The following is a 14896-nucleotide window of genomic DNA, read 5'->3' on the forward strand; positions in this document are numbered from 1 at the left end:
TTCTTGTTTGACTTACATTTTCTCTAAAGAAGGAGAGGCGCTAAATTGAAAAACCTTTGATGCCTCACATTTCTCCATCGGTCCTTCACTCTTGTTCTGTCCATCTTCAATTTTTCTTTTTTTTGGCTTTTTCTGTAGATCTGCTGACCCCTGCCAGTATCAAATTAAATGAAAACAAAATAAACACAACACAAATAGAAAGTCTTGCCCCCCCCCCCCTCGGCCTGCCAAAAATCGCTTGCCCCTCACTCAGCCTGCTAAAAAATCTCCCCCCCCCTTTGCACATGCCAAATTTTTGGGATCCCAATTTGCAAACCCTAAATAGTCTATATATATGATGCGAGTGCAGCGAGCTGGAAAATTCCCCTATTTAAGCGTTTCCGTACTGTTTTCCTTACTGCCTTTTTAGAGCGTTTTATTTAAAAGGCTCCCCATGAATGTGTGCTAAAAATTGCTTGCCCCCCCAATGTTACCCTCCCACCAGGGCTCATAATTATTGCACAGCCCCTTAGTGCCCTCGATGCTTTCTCATATGGTTGGCTTATTTGAATTACCGGTATTGTATTATTCAGTAACAATCCAGGAAATAGAGAACATATGGACCACAAATTAATTAATCAAACATGGAGATCTACAGCTCATATCATTTACTTTTGCATTCTTTTCGAACATTTAAAAAAAATTAGACCAACTGTTACATCTTCAGCCTTAATAGTAACATTACTAGTTATAATTGTCAAAGAATGGGGATCGGGGAAAGATGCAACTTTCTATTACAAAAATGATCATATGGGAACAGTCAACTTGAAAAGAGCTAACACCCTTAAAGAATTTTCGATCTTTGGAATTTATGTAGCGAAAACTAGCGAGATTCCGGAACCACATTCACTTTCCTGTCATGTGACTCTGACGTCATATCTAAGTCACATGACCAAAATCCCGCTCAAGTCAATCACTCTTAAAAAAGTCTCGTCGGATGACGGACGGAAATTTGAGTAAGTTAAATTTTTTATTAGTTGTGTGTTTAAATTTACCTTTTAAACCAGAGCTAACACCAGTTTGGTGGGGAAAGCATTTCTGTTATTAAATTTGACTCCACTTGTGGTCAAAGTTGATTATGCAAAATACCCAGATTACATACCTTTGATGTAGTGCAGTACGTACAATTTGAGACATAGTTCTCAACCAGACCAGTGTCAATTTCAGCAAAATCTAGCACAAGCTGAAAGTTAAATCCAAATGATGGGTTTTTGCATGAGTACTGATATAAAAGCTTGAGGCTTTTGTTTGGACTTTACAGAATGCCATGGGAGATTGAGAAACTCCACATGTGTGTGATGGTCTTCGTGCTTCAAAAAAGAAGTACATTTTAACCAGTTTATGTAGCCAATAATTGAGCTATTTTAATACAGCAACGAAGGAGATAGCGAGCAAACAAATGTGCTCTTCCTCATCAAAGGATTAAAGTTCTTCTGTCGAATTGCTGGAGTTTGCTGGGTTTGTGAAGGCCACGCATCTGTCAAAAACAGCGGAGCTGTGTTAAAGAAACCTGTTCCCTGGAAAAAGAGTGATTGGTGAAAGAAACACCATTATTGGAGAAAGCAGCGCAAGGAGATATATTGTGGAGAAGACAAGTAATAGGAGCAAGCAGCATCATTTTCATGTGAGGATTTCATACGCAAGGATATTTATAAACGCAAGTGTACACTGGACTTCGCTGATTTTCGCAGGACAAGTGAATAAGGATATATTACATCAGTCGTCCAGAACATTAACATTGCAAGAATTCTAGGATCACCAACAAGAAGACCGCTGGTTAAGTACTGATAGAATAAAACTGTGATTGTGTGATTTTATTGTATTGCAATATTGTTGTTATATGTACCAAGCATACTTTATTTTCAATTAAAGACTTAGATTTTGTTAGCGTAATCAAACAGTGTATTTGTGTTGTGCATTCGTGTGAGTTCGGGTAAAAGGTGATTTTGGCCTCGAGTCAAGTGCGACTCGTAACAAAAATTGGGGGCTCGTCCGGGAAATACACTGTGAAAAAGTTAACATTCATTTAATGAGTCTTGAAAGTGAAAGTACAGTACGGCAGAGTTCAAAGCAGAAGAGTTTCTTGAAACTATAAATTGGGAGAAGTTTGATGAGTTAAAGAAGCCTGATTTATTGGCATTTGCCAAACATTATGACTTGAAAGTAAAACAAGCTACAAGAAAGCAAATAATCTTGATTGATGTTTTGGTCGGGGAGGACATTTTTGATGAATCCTATTTGGAAGAGAAACTTGAAGTAGAAACTGAAATTGGTGGGGACTCAGCATTTAAGTTGAAAGAGTTGGAAATTCAATTAGAAATTAAGAAAATGGAAATGGACCAAAAGAAAATGGAAATAGAAATGGACCAAAAAGAAAAACTGGAAATGATCAAGTTAGAGAATGAAAATAAAGAAAAACAAGAAAGGCTAGACATTGAAAAACAAAAACTAGCAATGGAAGACAAAGCTCGCCAAGACAAGATGGCGCTTGAACACCAAAAGTTGGAACTTGAAGAAAAGAAAAACAAACAAAGCTGCAAATAGAAGCACATTTGAAAGAAAAAGAAATTGAGGAAAAGTACAAGTTTGAACAAGAGAAGTTGGCAAAGCTAGGTGACAAATACTCATCAAGTTTCTCCTCAAAGTCAGGGTTTGATGTTACAAAGTATGTAAAGCTTGTGCCTAAATTCAAAGAAAAAGAAGTTGACGAGTATTTTCAACATTTTGAAAAGGTAGCTACAAATTTGAAATGGCCTCCAGAGCATTGGACCCTACTGTTACAAAGTAGTTTTGTGGGGAAGGCCAGGGAAACTTACTCAGCTCTACCAATAGAGAAGTGTAATAATTATAAAGAAGAAGTCAAACAGGCAGTTCTCAAGGCCTATGAACTGGTGCCTGAAGCATACAGACAAAAGTTCAGAGATTCAAGAAAGCAAGCAGATCAAACCCATGTAGAATTTGCTAGAGTAAAAGAACAAATGTTTGACAGGTGGCTTGGGTCAAAAGAAGTCAAAGATGATTTTGGCCAACTTAAGCAATTGGTTCTTATAGAAGAGTTCAAGAAATGTGTCCATGTTGACATTAAAACCCATTTGGATGAAAGCGCTAGCAAAATTAAGACGCTAAACGAGGCGGCGACAATGGCGGACGACTATGGCTTAACTCACAAATTGAATGCGAGTAGATTTGGTCATAACAGAAGTTATTCAAACAGGTTCAGCCATAATCAACCTAGAACAAATTAGGGTGGTACACAAGAAGGGAGATCTCAGTCTAATTCACAGCATAGTGCTGGTGGTAGAGGGACCCCAGGGAGTTCAGGTAACAAATCAAAATTTGGGACTGAATTTAAATCCAAAGTAACTTGTACTCACTGTAGTAAGAGACCAGGGCATACAATGACCCAGTGTTATTTCTTAAAAGGCAGACAAGACGCACACAAACAGCAGCCATCTACTAGTAATACTGTGGGATGTGCAGTGTCACTTGAGTCAAAGAAAAAAGTCAGTCAAATCAAGAAACAAGAATTCCCATAAAAGGGAGGTGAGACAGACAAGGTGTGTGAAGAATTTGAACCATTTGAGGGAGTAGTATCACTTGGTGAGAATGGTAGTCCAAAGCCCATTAAGATTGTGCGAGATACGTGTTGTGCACAGTCTATGATTCTGGAAGGAACTTTGCCCTTTAATGAGGATAGTTCAGCTGGTGATGCTTTGATCCAGGGTATTGGGATGGAAATACTTAATGTACCTCTCCACAAAGTTAACTTGACATCTGACTTGGTTTCTGGTCCTGTAACCATAGAAGTTAGACAGGAATTACCAGTCAAGGGAGTGTCCATGTTGCTAGGAAATGATTTGGCAGGGGGAAGGTTTTTCCTGACCCAATAGTCACAGATAAGCCCTGTTTGCAGGATGATAATAGTGAGGAAAGGGAGATATTTCCTGCATGTGCACTGTGCAGTGACACGGGCAATGAGTAAGAAGGCCTCATTAGAAACAATTGAGGACAACCAAATTGATGACTTAGGCTACAATTTGGAAGACACATTTGTGTCACAGTTGAATGAGAAAGAAGATAAACTTCCTTCTCCTGGGGATAAAAATACCCCTAAAAATGACACAGCCTCTGAGCATGAACAAATTGGGGATACATTGAAAGACCCATTAAGTCATGACAAGCTGATTCTGGAGCAACAAAATGACCCAGAACTCAAAGAGATCAATCAAAGGGCATTGACCCTAGAAGAAGCAGAACAAAATTCTGTCTGTTTTTACAAACAAGATGGTGTGCTAATGAGAAAATGGTGCCCCCCTGATGTACCTGCCGATGAAGAGTGGAAGGTAGTCCACCAAATTGTGGTACCAAAAGTATACCACACTGAAGTAATTAACATAGCACATGACAGTCCAATGGCAGGGCATTTGGGTGTTAAGAAAACTCATGAAAGAATTCTGAGACATTTCTGGTGGCCCACACTCAGAAAAGATGTTTCTGAATATTGCAAAACATGTCACATATGCCAAATAGTAGGGAAGCCAAATCAGAAAATACCTCCTGCTCCATTAAGCCAATTCCAGCCTTTGATGAACCATTTAGTAGGGTTATTATTGATTGTGTAGGCCCCCTACCAAAGACTAAGTCAGGTAATCAATACCTTCTGACAATTATATGCGCGTCAACACGCTTTCCTGAAGCCATACCCTTGAGAAATATTAAAGCAGTGACTATAGTGAAAGCTTTAATAACCAAGTTCTTCACATTTGTGGGGCTCCCCAAGTCCATACAGTCAGACCAAGGATCAAACTTTACTTCTGAAGTATTTCAGCAGGTCATGTATCAATTAGGTATAGAACAGTATACCTCAAGTGCTTACCATCCAGAATCACAAGGTGCACTCGAAAGGTTCCACCAAACTTTGAAAAACATGATCAGGACATACTGTTTGGAATTTCAGAGGGACTGGGATGAGGGAGTACACTTGTTGTTGTTTGCTGCTAGGGAAGCTGTTCAGGAAACTTTGGGATTAGTGCGTTAGTGTTTGGACACACAGTGCGCAGGCCCTTAAAATTGTTGAAAGAAAAGTGGCTCAATGAGAAATCAGATATCAATTTGTTGGATTATGTCTCCAATTTTAAACATAGGCTTAACAGAGTAACTGATATCGCCAAAGAAATCTTGAAACAGGGTCAGGCCAAAATAAAACAATGGAATGATAAACATGCCAAAGAGAGAGTGTTCAAACCAGGTGACAAAGTTCTAGTACTGTTTCCAATTCCAGGACACCCATTACAAGCCAGATATCATGGTCCATGTGAAGTAGAGTCAAAAGTGGGTGAAGTCAATGCTGTACGGTGCGACCATTTTAGGCGCATTGGCGACTAGATTTTTGCTGATGGCGACTAAATATTCAATCCCTGGCGCCAATGGCTACCAACTGCTGAAGCTTTTAATCGCCAAAAACAAAACATGTATGTAATGTAGCATTCAAGAGTACGAATGTATGCTATGAATATGCATAATCATGTCTCAATGGGGACTTCCTGGAAAACATATAGGCCTACACTGTACATGCTGCGTAGGAAGTATGTAGCGTTCAATGGGAATATGTAGATCAGAGTACAGCAGCTATGAACATTCAACACACGTGGCTGTTCAGTTTACGTTGGCACCTCAGATTTTTTACCTGGGAGCAAAATTTGGGCGCCTAAATTTATAAAGTTAGGAGCCACTCCCTCATTTCAAATATATAGTTTTGGTTTCTCTATTGTTCAGAAACCAAAAATCAAGGGATTAAAATGTGGAGATGAACTGGTATGCAATCATAACACTATTGTGCTGGGAGGACACAAGAGGGTATATATAATCAAAAGTATAATGGCCTATAACCATACGTATATAATAGCCTATTGTGCTAACATTTTCATTATCGATATCTATCAACGCTGGCGACTTTTGCCGTAGGTGGCACACTTCCATGACACCATAAAATTACACCCGAGTTCCGAGATTCGTTTGATAAGTTATGCATAGACATCGTTGAGACATACAGGATGGATATATACGAGACCTAGGCCTACATGTAGAAATCATGTGCATATATTGAGGGGTGGGGGGGTGTTTTGTTTATTTGTCTGAAATATAAACGATGCATGATGATGTAGATGATTTGATTATGAATTAGATTATTCCCGGAAAGCACAACCCATACCTCTTACCTATGTTCCTCCGCCACCTATATATAACCTCCTCCCTCCCCCTCCCCACACTCGATATCGACTCTTCCCTATTATTCCACTCCACTCTTGAGCCCCCTCTCCCCTCCTTCCTTCCCACTTCCAATGCTCTCTCCCTCTGTTTCTCTTTCTCCCTTACCCTTACCCCCTCCCCCTCACACACACACACATACCCTCTTTCCCTGGCGATCTCTTCTATCTCTCTCTCTCTCTCTCTCTATTCTCCAATAAATAAATTGAATAAAAGTTAGTTTAAACCAGCTTTCTATGATATTGATCTTCCGTCATGCGACATGCACATAAATAGAGTTGTGCATAATAGTGATTATATCAATGAAGTCATAATCTGTCAAGTGGCTATTGTAATGTCTGTGGAAATATTTCGATGGTCTATATATTTTCACAGAGAAATCAGCTTAGGCTAATTCGTAGTCTCAAGTCAATGCTTTCAAACTAAATCAATGCTTTCAAATGTAGACTGCTTTGTTCGACTTCTCTGCTCGTGAATATTGCACTGCGAAATTTAAACATTTCTTTTGTATACTTAGAGTAGGTAACTTCAAATCAAATAATTTTACGATCCACACCACTTATAAGAAACTGAAACCAAAACCGAAACTGACTGACACAAATGTTCGGTTTTAAACAAAAGGTAGAAACAATGAGTTCGATATCTTATGATTCAAGAGGTTTGGCAGGACAATAGGAAACCACGTGACCAAAACCAAAACCAAAACTAAAACTATATATTTGAAATGAGGCAATGGCTCCTCAATCAGTTTTTGCACCGTACAGCACTGGGTGAAGTAGATTATATTATCAAGACTCCTGGTAGACGCAAGAGCAGGCAGTTATGCCACATAAATATGCTCAAAGAGTATGTTGAAAGAAGTGACAGTGGCATTCCAAAACCTGTGTGTACAGTAAAACATGCTGATAATGTAGACAAACATGCCGATGTAGACAAAATCGCCAATGTAGACAAGAGTAAAGATGACAATTCTGATGTCACATTTGACCAGGACAAAGAGCTGGAGCACAAAGAGTATAATGTAAAATTGAACAATTCTGATGTGCTCACTAATTTGGACTCAAAGTTAGGTCATCTTTCTCAAGATCAACAAAGTCAAATTGCAATTTGATTCACACATTTGACAATATATTTCCTGATACGCCAAGTAGAACAAATGCTGCATTTCATGATGTAGATGTTGGTGATACAAAACCAATCAAGCAGCATCCTTATAGAGTCAATCCATTGAAAATGGAACATCTCAAAAATGAGATCAACTATATGCTAAACAATGATATCATAGAACCAAGTAGTAGTGAATGGAGTTCACCGTGTATACTTGTTCCCAAGCCTGATGGTTCATACCGATTGGTCGCAGAACATGAGAGCTGCAAATGTTCATTCAAAGACAGACTCGTACCCAATTCCAAGAATTGATGATTGCATAGACAAAATTGGGAATGCAAAATTTGTTAGCAAATTTGATCTTTTGAAAGGGTACTGGCAGGTTCCACTCACAGACCGTGCCAAAGAGATTTCTGCTTTTTGTACACCATTTGGTCTTTACCAGTACAAAGTTATGCCATTCGGTTTGAAAAACGCACCAGCAACATTTCAGAGAATGGTGAACCAAATTGTGGCAGACATAGAGGGATGTGAAGCGTATGTAGATGATTTGATTGTTTACAGTCAAACTTGGGAACAACACATGGAACAACTCCATCAATTGTTTTAAGAAGCTGTCAGAAGTACAATTGACAGTCAATCTGGTAAAAAGTGAGTTTTGCCATGCCACAGTCACATACTTGGGATATGTTGTAGGTCAAGGTCAGGTGAAACCTATCAAAGCCAAAGTTGAAGCAATTGAACAATACCCCACACCTGTAAACAAGAAGGCACTCATGAGATTTCTAGGAATGGTTGGCTATTATAGAAAGTTTTGTCCAAACTTTTCAGATATAGCTAGTCCTTTGACTGATTTGTTGAAGAAAGATGCAAAATTCATTTGGTCAGAACAGTGTGAAAATGCTTTTCACAAAGTCAAATCAATACTCATGAGTTCACCAGTACTTACTGCACCTGATTTTCAGAAGCAGTTCAAGTTGAATGTTGATGCCAGTGACATAGGCTGTGGAGGTGTTGTGATGCAAGAGGGTGAAGATCAAATTGACCACCTATATGTTACTTTTCAAGGAAATTCAACAAGCACCAGAGAAATTACTCCACAATTGAGAAGGAGTGTCTAGCATTGCTATTAGCATTGCTACATTTTGATGTGTATTTGGGTACCACAGTATACCCATGTGCTTGTTTTCACAGATCACAATCCCCTCACCTTCATCAACAGGATGAACAAAAATCAACGACTGGTGAGGTGGAGTTTGACCTTGCAAGAGTACAATCTGGACATCAAACATATTAAGGGAAAAGACAATGTGATGGCTGATGCTCTGTCCAGAATTGCATAAAAACTGATAAACAAAAAATTCCTTTAAAAGGGAAGTTGTGTGTGACAAGTAGTCACTGTGTATGATGAGTAAAAATACTCAAAGTTAATAAATGTTGAAGTTGATTTAAAAGATGAAAACATTAAAGAAAGTTTTCATTACATTCGAACTTTCTTCTTTTAAGGGGGAGGGTGTGATGTGCCCCGAGTAATTTAATTTAATTATTTAACTTTGTTTACAAGCTGAAAGTATTTCATGAGATAGGAAACCCCCTTGTACGTGCAAGATAATGGTGTGGAAAGTCATTTTGGAATTCCCCCAAAATGATTGTAAACAAAGTCAGATCTATGTTTGGAACTTGGAAATCCCCAGTTCATTATTGCACCATCAGGAAAACCCCCCAGGAAGTGATGTAATGTGAAAGGTGAATGTGTATAATTAATCTTGGGAAATCCCAAGATTGCAGCAATGTGGTGAAAATGTGATTGAAGTAATGGTTTATTAATAGATGATGGGTTTTTGCATGAGTACTGATATAAAAGCTTGAGGCTTTTGTTTGGACTTTACAGAATGCCATGGGAGATTGAGAAACTCCACATGTGTGTGATGGTCTTCGTGCTAAAAAAAAGAAGTACATTTTAACCAGTTTATGTAGCCAATAATTGAGCTATTTTAATACAGCAACGAAGGAGATAGCGAGCAAACAAATGTGCTCTTCCTCATCAAAGGATTAAAGTTCTTCTGTCGAATTGCTGGAGTTTGCTGGGTTTGTGAAGGCCACGCATCTGTCAAAAAACAGCGGAGCTGTGTTACAGAAACCTGTTCCCTGGAAAAGAGTGATTGGTGAAAGAAACACCATTATTGGAGAAAGCAGCGCAAGGAGATATATTGTGGAGAAGACAAGTAATAGGAGCAAACAGCATCATTTTAGTGTGAGGATTTCATACGCAGGATATTTATAAGCGCAAGTGTACACTGGACTTCGCTGATTTTTGCAGGACAAGTGAATAAGGATATATTATATCAGTCGTCCAGAACATTAACATTGCAAGAATTCTAGGATCACCAACAAGAAGACCGCTGGTTAAGTACTGATAGAATAAAACTGTGATTGTGTGATTTTATTGTATTGCAATATTGTTGTTATATGTACCAAGCATACTTTGTTTTCAATTAAAGACTTAGATTTTGTTAGCGTAATCAAACAGTGTATTTGTGTTGTGCATTCGTGTGAGTTCGGGTAAAAGGTGATTTTGGCCTTGAGTCAAGTGCGACTCGTAACACAACCATAGGCGTAGATTCCGGGGTGTAGGGGTGGGGGTATTTTGATAAGGTAGATGGTCCGTTCCCCAATGTTGACGCCTGTATGCGGGTTTCTGACCAAAGTAATAGCCTCATATTTGGCCATTTTAGCCTAAAAAGTGCCAATTTTATTTAATTTTTCCACCATATTTCACCAGTTTAGCTTCAATATCGCAAAATTTTCATGCACTTCATGCACATTTGTACCGCCTAATTCTGTTGCCAAGGTGCTGGGTTTACTACGTAATTGAGTAGGCCTAGGTCCATGCCTAAAACCAGCGGGCCGAAAGTCGGGCCCGTGAATGAAAATCCATAAAAATATGCGGTTGGAAAATAAATAAATAACCCAAAAAAGGGTGAAAATGGTGCATCAAATGGCTTCATTTGTAAAAAAAAACAAAAACAAAAAAAAATGTAGATACTCACCATATCTTCTAGCTCTGATATACCACAATGAGAATTCTCATTGTGATACTTTTCTAAAATGACTTGGTATTCTGCCAACCTCAACACCCTGCGACCAAACTTGTAGAGGGCACCTTCTGTAACCTTATACTCTTTGGCTCTCTTCTGAAAACGACACCTAGCATGGTAGTTGATATTGGCAGGTTTGGCTTTGAAGAAATACTCTGCATCTTGATACTGCTGTGCACAGTAGCTTTGGACTGATAGATGGTTCCAGTTGATACTCCCTGTACATGAGGCAATGTACAGCAAAGCTTCATATTTCTCATCTGTAACCATGACTATAAAAGAGAACACAATACACATAAAAAAAATATATGACTAGGTCTAATCTATATGAAAACAAGTAGACCGCCTAACGTATCGTACGCTATTTTGTGCGGTTTGTATTGCAAGGAGATCACTGGCTTGTGCAACGTTATTTTGTGTGGTTTGCATAATTCATTGACCTACAATTTACTCATAGACTAATTTGCAGTCGTTTATAATTTTCTCCAGCCAGGGTCAACAGGATTGTTACTGTTTTTTGTTGTTTTTTAAAGGAATTTTTATTCTATAATGATAACGACACAATGCCATAACATAAAGGATACTAAATTGATTGCAAAAATGATACCCCCTTGCCCCCCCCCAATTTAACATTGCATGTATGGCCTATAACGTTGTGTGAGAGCATGGTTTTTGGCATTCAGGGAGACTAAAATGTACAGAATATGGGGTCATTGGTTGAGAGAGTAGATCCGTTTGGATCTAAATTATAAGGGGGGGCATTGGGTGAAATGACTTTTAATGGGGTCTTTGTGTGAGAGCCTAAAGAAGCCTCGAAAATTAAATTTCTAGTTCTAAATGACTTCAAATGGCTTTGTCATTTCAAATTCTTTGGGTGATAGATCTAAAGGAAATATATGGGGTCTTTGGTTTACACAGCATGTACTGGTAATGGGGTCTTTTGGTGACAGCGATGGTGAAAAAGGGGGTCTTAACAGCCCTATACATACGCGTCACCTTCACAGTGGGAGTGCCCCCCCCCCCTTGGATTTCAGCATCTCACATCAAAGCTCCCATTGGGAGCCCCATTCCTTTTTTAAAGGAATGTTTATTGTATAATGATAACGACACAAATACTAAATTGATTGAAAAAATGATACCCCTTGCCCCCCCCCAATTTGACATAGCATGTATAACATTCTATGTTCATCAACTGTGACAATTTCGAATTGAAGGCAACCCAAATATCTAGATTTTTATCAATTTTAATGGCCATTTAATCTAATGATATTAGTTTTATGAGTGTAGATTAGTGGCTAGACATGGGATTGATGGCATCATATCCCACAATGCAAATTGATTTAAGTGCCCTTCTGAGTGTAGGTGGTGATTGCATTTGGCAAAATATCATTAAAACTCCCACTGCATGATGGGTGTATTATATATTACAATTTCCCCAACATATTTGCCTGGCCTAATTGATTGTATTTTATAGCTCTCATTTTATTTACTCACAGTATATTAGTCAGACATAACAAAAGGTGCTAATAACAGAGTGTGTACTCAATTGAAAAATCAGGAACGATTATATACAGTGTTTCTAAATCAATGGTATAGTTTTACAGTTTTTCTCTACTAAAAGAAACTTTAACCATTAAAACCAATTAACAAACATAACGTCAAAAGTAAAACATAATCCGATATAATTTTTCTGTTGAACAAACTTTAACAAAAACGTCACACAATGATACCAACTCTATTACATTTATTCCTGTTTATAAATTATAGCGACTACAAACACAATTATTGAGAAATAATTTTTTACAATGAAGGAAGGACGGACTGACTGACTGAAGGACGGATCTTCAGACGGAAGCGTTCTTATAATCTTTACTCTATTTCATAGCATACGATCAGGGTCAGAAATCCGGCGAGAATCCGAGAATCCATTCTCGCAAAGATTCTCGTCAACAAAATTGCAAGAATCTAAATGGATTCTCGTAAATATTTCAATTTATCATACAAGTTATATGGCGAGAATCCATGGATTCTTGCAAAATTCCGCTGGGAGAATCCAAAAGGATTCTCGCACTTGGTTGCGGATTTCTGACCCTGACGATAATAATTATGCTACGTCTGTCTATCAGTGACTGTATGGGGCACGGTGGCACAGCGGTACAGGCTCTACCTCGCAATCGGAGGGTTGCGAGTTCGAGCCCCGGAGGTGCCATCGTGTTGTGCACTTAGGCAAGGCGCTTTACCTCACTTGCCTCCCTCTACCCAGGGGCAAAATGGGAAGCTGTTAGGAATAATGTCCATTGAGCGCCGTCCAAAGGTATGAGCATGCCTTGGGCATTGTATGGCAGCTGACATATTCTAATGACAGCGGAATAAATGTAAAGCGCTTTGATACATGTGAAAGGCGCTATATAAATGTCAACATTTATTTATTTATTATTATGTCTGCGCGCTCTTATTTTCGTAATGATGTAGCCTCTCAAACTGGAAGTTGGTGGGTAATGGTATATAGGTGTGAGTGACTTTTAAGTCAAAACAAAAGCAAGAGCAAGTTTGCATTTGTTTATACTGGAGGATTAAATGGATCTGGCTTGTGATTGGTTGCCCAGATCTTGTTATGGTTTAAATCCTCCGGGCATGTGCCATTACCATTAACTACATTGTACACAACTATCTGTGGAATTTGCTGCGCGCTTTTGTGTTGACGCAAAAGTCAGACTCTCTCTAGGTGCTCGACGTACGTCTAGCACGTCTTGTACTCTCCATGCTTTGTTCTTCCGGTTTAATTGGATTTATAAACCAGTATGATTGACAGTGTGTGTTAGGGACAAAGTCCCCGATCTAAGTCCTGCTCAAAATTCCAAAGTACATAGTCGAATTTTTACTCGGGCTTTTTCTATCAAAAAACTGGTAGATTCCAAAATCAGAATTGTTCAGTATTGAAATGATGGTGAGCCATTATAATTATGCAAGATGTTGCATTCAATAACATCTAGGCAGGCTTACATATACTTTACTTTTACTGTCACTAATTATACTCTTTATGACCATTTACTATTGAATTGTAATAAACATGAGTCTAATTTTAAGTTCAACAGAATGCATTCATCAATTTTTGCAAAAATTTTGCAAAATGAATACCTAATTGAAGCAATTTGGTGGACCATATTTTAGTTTGAAAAAGCCGAAAATTTGAGAATGACGGCGCGGCCCGTCCATGAAGCCTTTCGAGTTTCGTGAACAAGTTTTCCCTATTGTTGTCGTCTAGTGACTTTGGTGACACCATATCGGCAGTCCCGCAGTAATTTTCACATGCTTTTGGTAGGAGATGCCTAAAATAATTGCAGGCCTATATTATAGGGCCTACTTCCGATCTACCTGACTGTGCATTTTTTTTCCCTTTTTTGCATTTCTGAACTCAATTTGCGCGATTTGGTGCATACTTTTTCCTTTCTTTCTTTCTTTCTCTCTCTCTTTCTATCTTTCTTTTCTCTCTCTCTCTCTCTCTCTCTCTCTCTCTCTCTCTCTCTCTCTCTTTTTGCGATTCATATACCCCGGGGTGCTGCAGCCTTAGTTCCAGTAACTGTAACTCGTCATACCTAGGTCCGTAGATGTCATTATGATAAAGACTGAAGTCTTGCTGGCAGGACTACTGCAGCCTAGCCTAGCCACCAAAGCACCCCATGACCCCCCTGGATCCGCGCTTGGGCTCAAGAGATGTTCCAAGAGGAATAAAGACATTAAACCTGCAACCTCAGCCTCCTTTTACAGTCTACCCTAGGTCGAGCCTTCCAGTGCCTGCACTACCAATATAATGGACACTAGTCTTAAAAACAAATTGCCACCATCTAATTATTTACCGTACTCTAGATCTGAACTGCAACCCTCTGATGTGATGTAGGCTAGTCCTCAGTGCTTAATCGGAGTACAGCAAAGTCGGGTGTTTGAGGCTGAGCTTTGATTTTGATTTTTAAGCAACAATTCACCGGCGGCGCGGCCCCGAGAATCTTGAGCAAGAAGTCTATAGATCCTAAGTCAATCCGGCAATCCAACTTGAACTTGTTATTCGTCGTGGACATAGCTTTCGCGATCAAACTGATCTCTGGAAATCACAAAATAATTTACACATGTACAATGTCATGAATGTTTATTTTCGCCGCTCCAAAGCCAAAGGTCATGTGAGCTGAACTTATACTCGATCGCTGAGCAACGAGCGATTGGTTTTTGGTTGTGCGCTGTTTGTTGCAATTTGGAAGTAGAGGAAAAGTTCGCTCTTCATTGGTCAATTTTTTTTATTATTTTACGCTCTGCGACGGAGTATAAATTCAGCGGTATAGTCACAGAAAATAGCCTAAGTTTAATTTTCACAGTGAATGATACGACCCTGC

General features: G+C 38.9%; 1 protein-coding gene across 2 annotated transcripts in view; it reads right to left on the reverse strand.

Annotated features, from left to right (window-relative positions):
- Window positions 1–14691, reverse strand: part of LOC140146266 (uncharacterized) — a 28584-nt gene extending 13893 nt beyond the window's left edge. The window contains exons 1-4 of one of the 2 annotated variants that reach the window (XM_072168060.1): window positions 14369–14691; window positions 10464–10783; window positions 1142–1222; window positions 17–150 (exon numbers count right to left, since the gene is read on the reverse strand). In XM_072168060.1, the coding sequence (XP_072024161.1) occupies window positions 17–150; window positions 1142–1222; window positions 10464–10781 (533 nt within the window). In that variant the 5' untranslated portion in view covers window positions 10782–10783; window positions 14369–14691. Of the gene's footprint in view, window positions 1–16; window positions 151–1141; window positions 1223–10463; window positions 11099–14368 lie in introns of those variants that run through there. The other variant, XM_072168052.1, reaches the window with a different exon arrangement.
- Between the last annotated feature and the right edge of the window lie 205 nt (window positions 14692–14896).

Source organism: Amphiura filiformis, chromosome 1 (genome assembly GCF_039555335.1).
Source record: "Amphiura filiformis chromosome 1, Afil_fr2py, whole genome shotgun sequence".
NCBI classification, from domain to species: Eukaryota; Metazoa; Echinodermata; class Ophiuroidea; order Amphilepidida; family Amphiuridae; genus Amphiura; species Amphiura filiformis.